Below are 14,999 nucleotides of genomic sequence, written 5' to 3' on the forward strand. Positions count from 1 at the left end.
TCTTATCGGAAATTACAAGAAAAAAAACTCTTTCGTTATCCGAATAAGTTGTAGAGGTAGACGAGTGCCGACTGCCCTAAAAAATTACTGAAAGAAAAGGGACCATCTATACAAATGATTAAAACATATGAAATGAAAGGAACAATAAGCGCATCTGTCTAGGTAGCGCACAATTTACTAAAGAACTAATAATAAGGGTTTACAAACGTTTCTTTTGTGTGAATTCGAATGCCTACACTAATTTTTTTTTATTGAAAGCTACCTGATAGAATGAACCAGATCGCCCTTCGTAATTGTCTGCAATATTTCGCATGGAGTAATCCTATACAGGCCACTTAACCCTAGAGAACGTACATATTATATAACTTTCATTCATAAAAAAAAAAAATTATTGTCAAAGATGCTGTTCTGAATGCATAGCCAAGTCATTTAAAAAAAAACAATAAACATAAAAACAACAAAACAATGATTACGAATTCGTTTTCTGTTTTTGCCTGGTGTAGCAATTGAATTTTGTTTTGTTTCAGTTATCTTTTGATTGACAGCAGGATTTATTTTGAATGGATAGCATTTCCCCTTTACAATATTTACTTCACTTTTAACTGTAACATTTGAACATATAAAGTTATCTAACAGTTAAAAGGATAAGGCTTAAGATAATTGTGACAATTTCTAGAGCCATAATTTTCCTACATACTAGATTACTAGGCTATCACCCATGAAAGATGTGCTCAAAAGTACAATGGAATATATTTCAAATACTAGTTATTTAAGGAACACAAACTAAACTTGGTAATTGAACATATAGCAACTTCTCATCTAGAAGATATTTAATTTTAACAATACCCACAGTCATGTTACAGGACTTGTGTGTTTGATTTGTTTTTAAATTTATTAATCCTCAAACATCATAAGAACAGTATCAAGATTGTTGCATTGGTTGTCAAGTAGCCTCTTGTTTGTCCCCCACTGAAGTAGTGTTGGGATACAAGTTAATTTGGTCTTGCTATCAGTTCGGAACACACAATCAGGGTCCTTCCAACTAAATAGAATTCATCCAAGTTAGTAATTTTCTTTTAAAATCATAGAAACAACTTACAAGGATCTATCACCAACACCAACATACACAAAAATTGCATCTTCTGGAGCACTTTCTAAAGCTTTCTCGATGACAGGTTCAGCTTCAATAGAAAAAGAGGATATTAAAGAGCCAGTTTGATGAGACATGTATTCATTTATCATTATTACCTTCAACACAGTCAGGACACCAGCTGTGACCTGCATTAAATTTGAACATTAGTTTGACAAAACATTTCTGAAATACTTTCCAATGTTTAATAGTTTCTGAAGCTAAAAATGACCTGTTGTATCCTTGGAGCCCGAGAAAAGGATGAAAATTTCCTTTGATTTGTTTTCAATATCTTTTAATACAGTTTGGAATTCCTGATATCCTTCAGCTTTTAACTTTTGAACCATTTTAAAGAACTTATGTTTTATGCCTTTTTTTACAGTAGGGACGACAGTAGGGACGTTTGGGAGTAGGAGTAAAATTGATCGACACGTAGTTTACAATCCAAATAAGACTGAAGTAAGTTGCCAATTGTCAACTGGTTGTCAAATTTCAGTTCAAACTTCAAACTAATGAATCTAAACTTCAAAATTGCGGAATGCGGAAGAATAAATTGCGTCAGATACTCATACCAGAGCTATAGAATCCCTGGTCGGTTCTCGGCTGTGTTGGCTTCCCTATCCCGGTTTCAGGGTAAACGTAAGCCGATTTGGAAACTGGAATGAGCGCTCTAGTGAGTGTGTCAGCTACTACGCTCAGCTACTTTTGAGAGCCTAGATGGCTCTGTTTCCAGTTTCCAATGACAGGCCCCGCCCTAAAACCCCCTGAAAATCGGCTTACGTTTACCCTAAAATCAAGATGGGGAAGCCAACACAGCCGAGAACCGACCAGGGATTCTATAGCTCTGCTCATACTCAGATCTCTTTTTTCTAATCTGCCCTTTTTCTCTCCATACCCCTGCGGCCTGCCCTGCCATAATAAATACCATGTCGTCTCTATCTATGCCCCTGGGCCGGTGGGCCCTGCTAAATTGTGGAAATAAAAGAAAGGGATTTTAAAAACGTTTCTTCAAATCCATTAGTTTGACTGTTTGAGGTTAAAGATTAAAAACGGAACTTGTGACAATTAATTTTAAATAAAAATTTAAATAAAATAAAAATAAATACAAAATACAAAGTTTAAGGATGATTTATTACAGTACGGCAATGACCTTTTTGTAAATCTACAGACGACAATAATATTTCAGCTCCCTTTTTCAAAACTTTCACAGCGTGTTATTAATTTGATCGATTTTATGGGCATTCAATTTACTGTGTTAATATTATAAAATGGATATGATTGCTGCTGCCTATGGATGTGAAAGTGACGAAGAAGATTCAGATCCCTGGGCTTCCTCCCGAGTGTCTGCGAAGCGGACAATCGGAAGAGATGAAGAATTTTCCAGCAGGCCTTTCAAGAAAGTCCCTAACAGATTGCCTGCACCCAAGTTAAATAAATATGAATTTAAAAAAATAAGGCAATATTAAAACTCTTTTTTTTATGACAGGCTTATCACACATGAAGAGCCAGATGAAGTTGTTGATGACCCATCTCAGCACGGAAATAGAATTAGAAGTTTCCCACATGAAAGAGGAAATTGGGCATCATTTATTTATTTGCCTTGTCAGTACTCAACAACACAGAATGAAGGATTTAGATCCACAAATGTTAGTGATAAATTCTTAATGTCAGCATTTCTTTTACACAGGGGAAGGAGACTCTAACTTTGTGAATTCAGTTGACTTAATCACCCAATGTTACCAGAACTATGGAATTGAACTCCAAATTTGTAATGATTTCCATATAAGTTTAACAAAAACATTTATTTTACGGCATCATTGGATTGAAGGTTTTGTCAATTCTGTTAAAAAACAACTAAATGGTATCTCAAGGTTTGTTGTTATTTGTTATATACTAATACTATTTTCATTTGGGTCTTTTTTTTAAATACTGTCTTTATTTAGGCCTTTTCAATTACTAGGTACCAATGTACTGTCGGTTTACACAAATGAAGAAAGAAACAGAACTTTTCTTGGTATAATCCTGTGAACACTATGCATGACATGGCTCAATTACAATCCATTTTTTTTGTAGCCATTAATATTGAAGATCCTTCCGGAATGCTGAATGTTTTAACCCAAAAAATGGACTCTTGTATGATTGAATACCAACTTCCTACATTTTACAAGGTTTTTTTTATTCGCAATGGATTTAAACCTAATTTTTTCTACCTTCCTTATTTTTATTTTGAAGGAAGCCTGTCATCACGTGAGTATTGCGTGGTGTGTCGGCGACAAAAAAGAAGAGCTCGAAAAGATTGCAGCTGGTTTAAAACTTGAAATAGAGCAAACTGCGTGTAATATGGCTGAAGTGAGATGCAAAATCGGAAACTTAGTAAAGCGACTGTGAATGATTTTGAGAAAAGTCGGTCATACTCATTTATGCTTCATTCATTGCCCATCTCATATATAGCCTACAATCTATTACAATTTTGACTAAAAGCTTAAAATTTTCCATTAAAATGTGTGGTAAGAGAAAACAAAATTGCCTCTTTCCTGTAGGTGATTTGAGTGTCTAATGCAGGATGTCTAATCAAAATTCGGGAATAAATTTTTTAGATAGATAAATGAAAATAACATGGATCTTTTTTTATTATTTTTTATTCATTTTTGTAAATTATGAAATCTATTTTTGGCTGTTTATGTGATTGAACTCAGTCCTGTTTCTTTACATATACATAAAGTGCTTAAATTGATTTGATTAAATTGATTTAATTTATTGTTCATTCTAGACCATTAGAAGTTTTGTTATAATTGCAATAACGAGATTGAATAATCGATTGAATAATCGTTTTAACTGCAGGTGGAAACATTGTATTGTAGACCAGTACTAAGACTGAGAGAGAGGAGAATTCGTAAGACGTGCATGGGCCATGGAGACATATTTTTGAAGCAAGATCTAACCAACTCGGTAATTTTGGGAGGAAGGGCGATTCTGCCTCCCGCATTTCTTTTTTAAGCGATTAATATCCTTTTTTAATTGAACAATTGTCTCCTTTTGTTCTTCTACGTAACGTTTCAGATCTTGAGCTTCTCTAGCGATTCGAATGTGGGTTCTGCCACGTTCGCGCACCCTTTCCTGTGTTAAAAGGAAAAGTTTTTTAAACCTGAATACGGGAATTACGAAAAGAACACCTAATTTTGCCACCTAATTTGCTGATGGAATTTTACTTGTCCATGAGTCACAAGTCATAAGTCATAACTTACCAGTAGCCACGAATTCTTCTGGAGCCTTTCCTGATATTTCTTTTCATCACGGCGAAGGATAGTTAAGGTGCGAAGTCTTTCTGAATTTAAAAGGAGCTCCTGTAATCAAAAATTGAATTGTTAGATAGTTGTCTATAATACTTTGACAAGAGAAATAGTCGAGACCTCGGAAAGCGTGCACTGTAATTCAGAACATTCTCCCTAAATAAGAAAAGAAAACTCATTAAGGTTAACTATTTAGGAAATTTTCTGGTAAAGTTGCCGATTAAAACTCGATTTAACACACGTTTTAGTCGAGGTTTAAGTTTGGATCGTTCATACTCTGAGCTTAAGACTAGCTCGTTTCAATTTAATTTCTGAAATATTTTTTCCTTTGACCTTTTCAAATTTAATAGCTTATTTCTTCTGAGTTGAAAAATATTAAATGCATTTATTTATACGCACACGACTTATTTGATAACGCTGCCAGAGCAACGCAGATAGTTTCTTTAGGATACGGATGATTTTTTCGTCCAGCGGTCTTTCAGCGGCTACGGCACATGTTTTTTCGAGATAAACTTCGAGGTTGTCGATAGGAATTTCAAATTCTTTGTTGAGCGCGATGTACAGATTATCCATCGTACTCTAAAAAAGAATGACCATCCAAAACAGGATATGTTATAATTAGATTGAGTGCAAGCTTATACAAAGGGAAACAGAAGAAGGAATATAGTCGTCTCCTACTTGAGAAAGAAGCGCAGATGTAATTTAGTCACTACTCTAATATTGACCAAAAGCGTATTCAGACAGATTTTCTCTTTTGACGTTTTTCCTACACAGGGCACTTTGGATACTTTCTCTCTATATATCACACATTAAGCGTATAATCTTGACTGCTACTTATTCCAAATTGAAAGTAATTTTAAAGTAGTGCAGTTTTTCAACAAATTTTTTCCTCTTTACAAATCCGGGCGAATTTTTTTTCATAAAAGCGAAACTTCCGTTTGTCGTTGGAAGCAATAACTAAGTAACTACTAAAGAATTATCCTAGCGAACTGTTTTTTCGTATCCATGGTAACAGAGAAGTTAGTGTGCTGACAGCAGAATTGACTGCATAGGAAAAAAATATTTCACCAGATTTGATTGCTTATCCTGCGCATTTCAAGTTTTTCCAAGTACAAAACAAAAAGCAAGCGCTGAACAAATGCGCAATACATGCCTTACAACCATGAATCTTGTGTATTCCTGTGGTGATTTTATTAAAATTATTATTCCGTAAATAGACTAAAGGAGCGCGACAGCGCGCAGCCGCGCACGCCTTAATCTATTCCCCAGTCTCTACGGCTATCACGCAAAATTCAAATTTTTTTTGGACGAAGTAAGAAATCCGATGACAGGGCACTCTGCCACTCTCTGCCAATAGTCCAGTTTAGCGCTCAATTAAATACAAACGCTTTTCAAATTCGATATCACCTAGATTATTTAACTGTATCGCTACCGCAAATCACCATACAAGTAAAACAAAGTTATACATCTACCAAATGGCAGGACGATCGTTAAAGAAATGAAATATTGCTAAATTTCAGATTTGATTAATAGACATTTTGCTTTTCCTTGTACAGCAGTCTGTGAATTTTTGATACAACATCGTCCCACAATAATCAGTGTAGCATCAAACAATGTAGACGGATGGAATTTGAAAGACTAATATTATTGGAAAGCGGAGTCGACTAAGTTGAGCGGATGGAATGCCAACTCCATTTAGGGGCTAGGTGGTCGTACAGACTACAGAAATGGAGTTACTCACTTTGCCAACATTCATCGTATTAAATTTTTCTGCCTGATACTATTTCACTTTTTCACACTTCCCATTTACATAAAAAACACTGTTAAATGAAATTAAGTCAGGAAACGTCTAGGAAAATCTACCATATTTTATGTTTGAATTATATCATGTTTGATTTGATTTTAAATTGGTTTTTATTATTGTTCGTAGTTCGTTATACTGTATTGACTATTGAGAAGGTTTCACCGTGAAAAAAAGAAACAAGTAAGTTCCACGCAAATTAGTATACGTGCGCACTGCGCACGCGCATTTAACATGGAAGGGGGAAGGATGTATGTTTCGAACGATTTTGTAAACGAATGTGACATCTAGCGACCATTGTTATAGAATATCGAACGAATTACATGACGACGATTACAGAAATAAGCAAAGAAACAGGCTATGGAAATAGGGGTCCGAAAATCGGCTGCAAAGCTCTTATGGACCGATAGTCTGATTACTGTAATTGCTGTAATTTCTCAGTGTGTTTATTATCTATTTCTATTTCTATAATATTAATGCAATGTAATGTGGTAACTGATTAGCAAGTTGATCAGTTTACACTACTGACTATACATAGTGCAAGCAACAAAAAGTGGACACAGTTTAATGTGAAACATAAAACTAGATTTTTAATTCTTTATTGGATTGCTTATTTCTGAAACAAGTTTTTTTTCTAAGCCTACAAGTGTTTTATGAAAAAATGCCTCTATTTCGCAAGGATCCCTGTGGAATTATTTGCATTTTCATGACATATTTGGCTGTGTTTTACGCAGACTATGTTGTTGTGAGATGGATTGTTATTCAAACTCTTCACAACAGGTAAAGACTCCCTTGAATATTTTGTTGTTCCATAAAAACTCATAGTTTTTGTTATTCTTTAAATTTACTTTTTATTTACAGTTTATGGGGAGCTTTTCATGCAGTTGCATTCAACTCCATAATTTTACTTCTCACCTTCTCTCACTTGCGGACAGTGTTTTCAGACCCTGGCATTGTCCCTCTTCCGCAGAGCAAACTAGATTTTGCTGAACTTCACACAGGTCTAATAATAGTTATTATTATTCTTTGTTGTAATATTATTTATTTTGCTTTATTGTTTCTCAGTTTCAAATGGTATTATATTTTTTTTAGATGGTACTACTTATAAATTTGTATTAGGTTTAAGTGTAGCAAGGGTAGTCAGCTCATAAATTACCGTGTTGAAACTTGAAAGTATAGCCTACTATAAAAGTGGAAATCATGCGAACATAGATACATAAGTATTTTATTTAACACAGTAAAATAAAATGTACAAGCCATTACCACCCACCAATTTACATTATAGGAAACTAAGAATATGCGTATGCTTTTAATAGGTTGATGCTTTTAAATAGGTTTACAACAATTAATTTAATCAACTGCTTAAAACATATCTGTAATTATTATTTAGGGACACATAAGGAACCATCAGGAAAAGATGAGTACACTGTTTGCGCACGATGTGAAACGTACCGGTATGAGATATTTTATAATTGTATACATATGTGTGCTATCAACAATTTAGTTTTAATGAGCATTTTTTCTGTAGTCCTCCCAGAGCTCATCACTGTAGGTAATTTTTTTTTAGTTTACTGTGATCAGGTTTTAGAACGCAATTTGACAAACAAATCTTTATTTTTTTAAGGATTTGCCAGAGATGTGTGCGCAGAATGGATCATCATTGCCCCTGGGTGAATAACTGTATCGGTAAATAAGATAATTTACTTCAATTACAGAGGCAAACATATAAAAAAAAAAACATTGTATTGCAGGTCAATACAACCAGAAATACTTCCTTCAATTCCTGTTTTATGTGGGAATATTGTCCGCCTATGCCGTCTTTCTAGTAGTTTTTTCCTGGATTCAAGATTGTGAAGATTGTCATAAGGACAAATTAATAACCCAGACAAGAATGTAAGGTTTACTCCGATAAAGCTCATATATTAAGATTTATGTTCCAGCCAATGTTTTAAAACTAAGATTGATTTCAAATAAGATTGCACTCAATCATACTCGTGGTTGAAAGTGGGCTGTTTGGATTGTTTGTGACAGCGATAATGTGTGATCAGCTGCAGGCTATTTTTGGCGACGAGACGGCCGTTGAACAAGCAAAACAACAAGGGCCATTCAGGTACTTAACTTTCGGTTTTCATTCATTTATACTTTATCGCCAGAAAGAAATCTACTTAATCGTCTTCTGTTCGCAATTTGTAATTAGGCCAAGAAAACCTCGACTAGCATTGCTAACAGAAGTGTGTGGTCGGGGAAGTCCAGTTTTCTGGGTATTTCCTTGTCAGTCACCACCCAAAGATTTAGATTTCATATCAGGATACGATGTCTAATTTAACATCCTTGTTCCCCATTGTTTGTTTGTGAAATGCATTCCTCATATCTTGGAGCAATATTTATTTTCTCCACTATCAATGCCTTCCTTTACTATATGTTGATGTCTAGTTTTTTCCCCCTCCCTTTGATCTTTCCCTCTAGATCAACATGACAGCAAACTTCTTAAACGTTAAGCGACGACAAAGGTACTATTAAATATTATAAAATGAAATAATAAATTAAAGAAGACATTGCTGAAGATAAGTCGCTTGACGTTCTTTTATGTTTTGTGAAAGGCAACTTTAAATCTTGAAAAGAGCACACATCCATGCATGCATGTTCTGTTAGCTTGCAGAATTTCTGTTTGCTACTCAAAATACATCGATAAAATGAATTCGGATAATCTTTTGGCTATTTTTATTTCTCTGTTAACGGTATAGTTGTTACACATGGGAATTGTGTCAAAAGTAACAATGCGCCTTTAAATATTAGGTAATAAAAACTAATAATTAAAGGACTAAAAAAATAAAATTGGGATTTAACAAAATTAGCTAGATCATGCATGGATGTATTCTCAAAATGGTGTTTGTTAAAAATGTAAGTTTTGGTTAAAGTTATAGGTGCCTTGTCATGGGATGGGAGTAAGAATTTTTCTACTTGGACCTCATTGTGTTTAAAAAAGGGCGGAATAAATTTTTTGGTGTCTAAATTACAGTCATGCATGAATCTCGGTTGAATTTTCTATTTCAATGTCGACCTCTTCAGCAGAATTACCCGAATCTCGCATAGCTGAGTTGTCTATCCTGGTTTCCTTCTCGTGAGTAATAACATGCTGTTTGTGAAGAGTAGAATCTGTGTCGTTATCTGGGTATATCGATATCGCTTTAGTGTGGTAAAAGGACTGTATGCCATCCTGGTTTGTCAACTTATTAATTAAAAACGTTAGAAAGTCTGTATTAATTCTAAGCTGAAAGTTGTGTTACAATACCTTATAAATGGTTTCGTTAACAGTAACCAGCGTACCGTTAACAAGCTACAGAAAATATTGCGTATATTATCTCAAAAAGCTTGCGCAAATATTTATCAGATATTATGGTCTTACTTTGGAATAGGAGGTGCTGTTAACGTAGTTATCTGGAATATCAAATGAAGGATAACTATCTTCATTTAAACTCCACAGGGTGTTGAGTTGATCGCGAATTACCCGCAGTGATTCTGGCAAAATACGCGTTAACTATACAATTTTATGTTTTCATGATTTACAAGCTGTTTAGTGTTTACCTTGTAATTTTTGAAACATCGGATTGGCGCCAAAAATTGAAGCGGTAGGAAATAGTGACAAATTAAACCCTGGAAGTTCAGAAGTATCACTAACTTCATCACTTTTGTCACCAATGTTGGTCACTTGTTGGCCATCCTCGCTGCTGGACGACATCATCGAGGAATCCTTGTCAGTCATACTCATAGTTCCCATCTTCAGTAATGACTGCGCTGATGCACTAGAATCCTGTAGAGTCTCAGTATCTATGAGAAATAAAAAATTAATAAAAATAAAACAACAATGTGTTATTCTAGAATTAACCTACCTCTTAATGATGTGTTGGGCATGACGGAGGCTGCAAAAACAAGTAGCGAAGAAAGATAATAGAACACCGCTTTCATTTTTTTCTAACTAACTGTAGTGAGTCAATAACAAATAAATTAATCGATTGTAGAAAATATAAAATTTCCAGCCTCTTTCTGTTTCTGAGGTGCGAAAAGTGATCCAACAACTTAAGCAGCCGTTGAAACAATGCGACGAGGAGGTACGGATGCCGCTGATATAGCCTCCTACCTTTCTATTCGAGAAACCTAATGTTGTCTGTTTTTTAGTTTGCCATTGTTCCCACAACACACCTTTCATCATGTGCTTAAAATATAAATAAAGGCCTACCGTTATTTTCTGATGCATTTTCGTAATATTAATAAATAAATTAAAAGTTCATTTTGGCAATTCACTCGAATTAGAAAAAGTTCGAGATCATTTTAATTTGATTTCATCCCAACTTTACGCATTTTTTTGCTGAAAATATATAGCTTGATGATGTTTGACGTATTTTGAGATTACTCGAATGTCGAAATAACTTAATGTTAAAGTTGTGCAATTTTTTTGTCATTAGTTGTAGTTTCTTCGAATTTTCATTTCTTGAAATGAAAATCTGATGAAAAGCACACATTTTATTTGTTAAAATTAATAAATTCGTTACGGGTCACAATTTTATAACAAGCTTAACTTTTTTTGATGAAATTTTACACTTAGCAAATTTGGTCAAGGTTGTACAATATATATAGGAAGCGCAGTCACCTGGACTTCCTACTTGGAAATCCGGTCTATTCAGTTCAAACACGTATACCTTATTTGTGATCAAGCTCATCAGAAGGTTTACACGAATAACGAAAAAGATTAAAAAATTTTTATTTGCCAATAGCTGACTACCCACGTGTTTGATTGTTCACTATAGGTCTGCGTAGGGTTGGCTTTCCGTCCGGTCGGAAATGTTATTATACCTTTTGTTCCTTTCCCTATACACTATAGCATCACATCACATCACATATTGTTCCGGTTAGAATAAAATACAAGATAGAACGTAGGCGTTGGCTTTCAACGTTCGACTACCATTATATTCGATACCATTACTACCGTTCTCAACTTTCGGACGATCCTATATACACCTTTCGATTGAAGAGTACGGTACGATTTTTTATGATTTTAATCATGAGATGCATAACATATTTTTGTCTACAAAATAGCCGAATTTCGAAAAAACTAGTTCTACAAAAAATAAGCTGTTTGTAAGTGTTGAAAATGGAAACGTGTTCGTAGGCAATGCTAATTAAAAAAAAATTCTGTCATTCCGCTCAAATTGAATTATTTTCGGTGCTCAACATCACCGAAATTCCCAATTTTTTACTGAACATAATTTGGAAAGTGGTTTTTTTATGGATGATCAGCTGCTGAAAGGATCTTCACGCGTCGAGTTTTTCGTAAGCGAGCTTACTCATTTGGCACTCACCCAACGAGCGGGAAGCTTGATGCTTCTAGCGGCATCTATGAACCAAGGAATAAGTTTTAGTAGACACGAAGTTCAATGAGCCGTCGAAGTTCAAGCTTGAAACTGATAAGCGGACCGGACTGCGAAGTGAGTGATTGAAAATCTGACTAAGTACCAAAGTTAGTTCAGTATAGTATTTTTAATTTTGGTTTTGTAAATATAGTATCGCTTTTTGAAAAAATGGAAATAAAAAAAATTCCCAACCCAAAGGTTTACTTATTCCCATGGGATAGCGACATTGGGACTAATAACCACAAGGACTAATCGAATGCGTCACTAGAACGCGACACTAGAACGCCCTTCCGACACTAGAACGTCCATATTTTAGCCACGACATTAGGACGGAAAAACCTCTAAATTCCGCTGCGGCACTAGAACGTCCACATTTTAGTAACGACAATAGGACGGAAACCTCTGCGACAGTAGAACGGTTTTTGCGACATTAGAACTTAGGGAATGATTCTTTGTCACTAGATGTATTTTGAATGCGTCACTAGAACGCCCACCCGACACTAGAACGTCCATATTTAAGCGACGAAACTAGAACGGGAAAAAATATTGCGACACTAGAACGGCTATAATAAAATCTGCGGTGGGGTTTCATTCTTTACCGCTAGATGTAGGAGATGTATAAAGTTTCCGATTAGGTTGCGCGAATTTTAAAACATCGAATGCCAAATGGATGGATTGGTACAGTATAAAAGACAGGATAAGAACGGCATGCAAAGTATAGCGAATCCTATATGTTAATCCCTAAATACGCTATTCTTTCTGAAATCCTACATATTATCATAGAAGTAGTATTCAGGATTTTTCAGTTTCAAAAGTCTCGTTTTCGTAGAAAAGATCTTATTAGTTTTAAACGAAATAAAAATAAAAAAATTTTAATGAAAGTGTTTGTATTACAAAATGTGATAGTAATGGGGAGACACACGAACTTCGTTATCGTAATAAAAAGAATGTAGCGGAATATCGAAAACGAAGTCATAAACGAAAACGAAGGTAGGCCGCTATTCAGAGGGGAAACTATGAACGAAAATCTCGCGAAAATCGGTCTTGGCAAAATAACGCAGTCTCCAATTACTCTATCACAAAAAACTTTTCCACTAATTATTTTCTGCAATCCTAAAGAAATCTGCGTTCCTCTTTTAGGTAGACAAACGTTGCAAAAATACCGTGCCCACGGTACACAATCTGCCTGAAATTGTAACCGATTTCAGAATTTGAAATTTTGAATTCTCTGTAATGTCGTATCTCTGACACACTAAATTGCTCCACCAGGAATGATTGACTCCCACATGGAGATTACCAGATTTCTGTAAACAGAATTTGTCAACATTTGAAAAGAATGGTCCCTTGCCATCAGTTTTCATGTGTAATCCGGCGAAGTACGAAATCCACCGGACAATTGCAAGCATCATTCCTTCAATAGGCTACTGGTTACACTCAAATGCTCTGCAGGTGTGTCGATCTTGTTATTACTGTTTTCTAACACATTCTTCGTGATAAAAATGACGTGCTCGGTGAACTGCGTGTGTGATTTGTTAATACAACCTGACCAGTGTTATAAAAAAACTTTTCCACGAGTGCCTTAATTTGGTCAAAGAGGATAGGGTAGCCTACAGAGCAGGTGCCATTTCGTGGCCTACTAGTTCCTTGAAATGTTTCTGGATTTGAGTACCGAATTTTTCGTTGACGCACAACAACAGCCGCAGAACGGAAGAAGGTGTCCCACGAATGAAAGTTACCGAGCAGTGCTGATTATTATCTTTACATTTGACTTAAATTGTTCGCCACAAGCTGCATTAAAAACAAGAGTTAACCAACATCGCTTAAATTAGTTGTGAGCTTTAAAGAATTTACGTTTGATTTCCGATCAATTACTCCGCCTGAAGGGGTTGACGTCGAAAATAAAATCGGTCGGGGAGAGCGTGGCTGCAGACAAACGCCTCCGAGCGCACAAAGGAAACCAGTCATGTTAGCCCACTCGTTGACTTGATCCTAGTTTGAGTAACAATGTAATAAACATGCCTGGGTATTTCCACCCCCCCCCCCCCCAAAAAAAAAAAAAAAAACAAGTTCCGTTCGTGTTCCATGCTCTAATGAGATGCTCTCCGGTTGCCGGCTGATCGGTGAAAAGATTCATTGGTTTGGCCTTCTTCCACGCGAGCTTTCGGATAAGACTGTAACTCCTTGGTAGCGATATCCCAATATTTTAATGTATCTTCCCATGCCAAAGAAAATGTTAAAAATTGGATCTAGTGAACTATTTAAATTAAATGGAATTTAACCAGTAGGAACCCAGGCGTAAAATGTTCAATTTTACGTATAAGCAATGTCATTATTCGCTTCTGTAAGGCAGCGCGCCCTGAAAACATGGAAAAAGTTAATAATGAACTCTATCAGGAATTGAGAAGAAAAATTAAAAATAACAATGAATGTCAAAATAATTTGAAAATGAAATAAAATAAACCGAAGAACAAAGCCCAGGTGAGAACAGTCTACTAATGTTAGACCGCAAATTACCGTGCTGTAGTTGTTGGCAGGGAGCACGAGAATCCAAGCCGGCTGTAAGTAATGGTGAATTGTGAAATGGAAGACAGATTCATTTACAAAATGCGCTTAAGTCCCGTGATTACATGGATGACAAAGATGCGCAAAGACGGAGAAGACGAGAAGATACAAAGGAGAGGATAAGCGATGATTTTACTGGTTGTGAAAACAGTGGAAGCAGCGGCAAGTTAATTCCTTGTAGACGTAGTAAACAAAGATTGCGGCCAGTTAACAGCTCAGTGAAGATGGAACTGGAAGGAAAGTGAACGACCGAGGGGTGTACGGACGAATTATGTGAGGGATGAAGAAGAGAGTAAAAAAATGGGGTGGTTTGAAAAAGATGAGAAGCATATAATACATTAATGGAGCTAGACTATAATATATATATAGGCCTATATACATATAAAGCTTCTTCATCTTCTCATTACTCGATATGTTTTTTCTTCTTCTTCTTCTTCTTCGGTGCTCAATAAAACGTCAAACAGTGTTGTTTACCACCCCCGTATCTTCGTCCGATGCTGGCGCGTTTACTCTATAATATTATGCGCTGCACACAGCTTTAAGTGTTGGTACTGTGTATATGGTTTATTCACGCGACAGCCAACACTATGGTCCTTCAAGAAAGGAGGGGGTGAGCATGACGTAACGCCTCAATTATGTATTCAGGGTGATGCGGATGATCTAACGCACCTTCCGCACCGCTTCAAATATACAAAAAAGACGGCATCTAGTTCTATTTTATTTATGTCGACCTGCTGTGGAAATCGCGGTGGGAACAGAACTTCAACATTCCGGTCGCTAATTGATTCAAGACATCGCCCCTCTGTATA

At 35.7% G+C, this 14,999-nt stretch overlaps 5 protein-coding genes across 7 annotated transcripts; 2 read left to right on the forward strand and 3 right to left on the reverse strand.

Moving 5' to 3' along the window:
- Positions 1 to 733: 733 nt before the first annotated feature.
- Positions 734 to 1,700, reverse strand: LOC124320815 (thioredoxin domain-containing protein 17-like). The gene is made up of 4 exons (XM_046783711.1): positions 1,362 to 1,700; positions 1,249 to 1,278; positions 1,100 to 1,181; positions 734 to 1,042 (listed from the first exon to the last, which is right to left on the reverse strand). The coding sequence occupies exons 1-4, from the start codon at positions 1,474 to 1,476 to the stop codon at positions 895 to 897; spliced, it is 375 nt and encodes a 124-aa protein (XP_046639667.1). The 5' UTR covers positions 1,477 to 1,700; the 3' UTR covers positions 734 to 894.
- Positions 1,701 to 2,240: 540 nt separating this feature from the next.
- On the forward strand, positions 2,241 to 3,741 carry LOC124321224 (U6 snRNA phosphodiesterase-like). Its single transcript, XM_046784133.1, has 6 exons — positions 2,241 to 2,555; positions 2,616 to 2,731; positions 2,817 to 3,000; positions 3,073 to 3,143; positions 3,203 to 3,297; positions 3,362 to 3,741. Exons 1-6 carry the CDS (start codon positions 2,398 to 2,400, stop codon positions 3,515 to 3,517), a joined length of 780 nt encoding a protein of 259 aa, XP_046640089.1. The 5' UTR covers positions 2,241 to 2,397; the 3' UTR covers positions 3,518 to 3,741.
- A 150-nt stretch (positions 3,742 to 3,891) lies between these two features.
- On the reverse strand, positions 3,892 to 6,488 carry LOC124321226. Of its 2 annotated transcripts, none has more exons than XM_046784136.1 (5): positions 6,161 to 6,488; positions 4,819 to 4,998; positions 4,540 to 4,575; positions 4,375 to 4,473; positions 3,892 to 4,246 (listed from the first exon to the last, which is right to left on the reverse strand). In XM_046784136.1, the coding sequence occupies exons 1-5, from the start codon at positions 6,173 to 6,175 to the stop codon at positions 4,067 to 4,069; spliced, it is 510 nt and encodes a 169-aa protein (XP_046640092.1). In that variant the 5' UTR covers positions 6,176 to 6,488; the 3' UTR covers positions 3,892 to 4,066. The 2 variants fall into 2 exon arrangements, with proteins under 2 accessions (XP_046640092.1, XP_046640093.1); XM_046784137.1 differs by lacking the exon at positions 6,161 to 6,488 and adding an exon at positions 5,098 to 5,518.
- Positions 6,489 to 6,595: 107 nt separating this feature from the next.
- On the forward strand, positions 6,596 to 8,918 carry LOC124321223 (palmitoyltransferase ZDHHC3-like). Its single transcript, XM_046784132.1, has 8 exons — positions 6,596 to 7,000; positions 7,082 to 7,221; positions 7,611 to 7,674; positions 7,749 to 7,772; positions 7,845 to 7,906; positions 7,972 to 8,113; positions 8,196 to 8,330; positions 8,418 to 8,918. The coding sequence occupies exons 1-8, from the start codon at positions 6,882 to 6,884 to the stop codon at positions 8,539 to 8,541; spliced, it is 810 nt and encodes a 269-aa protein (XP_046640088.1). The 5' UTR covers positions 6,596 to 6,881; the 3' UTR covers positions 8,542 to 8,918.
- Positions 8,919 to 8,924: 6 nt separating this feature from the next.
- Positions 8,925 to 12,175, reverse strand: LOC124321225. Of its 2 annotated transcripts, XM_046784135.1 has the most exons (6): positions 11,578 to 12,175; positions 10,111 to 10,140; positions 9,806 to 10,048; positions 9,627 to 9,739; positions 9,513 to 9,557; positions 8,925 to 9,449 (listed from the first exon to the last, which is right to left on the reverse strand). In XM_046784135.1, exons 2-6 carry the CDS (start codon positions 10,130 to 10,132, stop codon positions 9,240 to 9,242), a joined length of 633 nt encoding a protein of 210 aa, XP_046640091.1. In that variant the 5' UTR covers positions 10,133 to 10,140; positions 11,578 to 12,175; the 3' UTR covers positions 8,925 to 9,239. The 2 variants fall into 2 exon arrangements, with proteins under 2 accessions (XP_046640091.1, XP_046640090.1); XM_046784134.1 differs by lacking the exon at positions 11,578 to 12,175 and having other exon boundaries at positions 10,111 to 11,571.
- Positions 12,176 to 14,999: the final 2,824 nt, after the last annotated feature.

This window comes from Daphnia pulicaria, chromosome 1 (genome assembly GCF_021234035.1).
Source record: "Daphnia pulicaria isolate SC F1-1A chromosome 1, SC_F0-13Bv2, whole genome shotgun sequence".
NCBI classification, from domain to species: Eukaryota; Metazoa; Arthropoda; class Branchiopoda; order Diplostraca; family Daphniidae; genus Daphnia; species Daphnia pulicaria.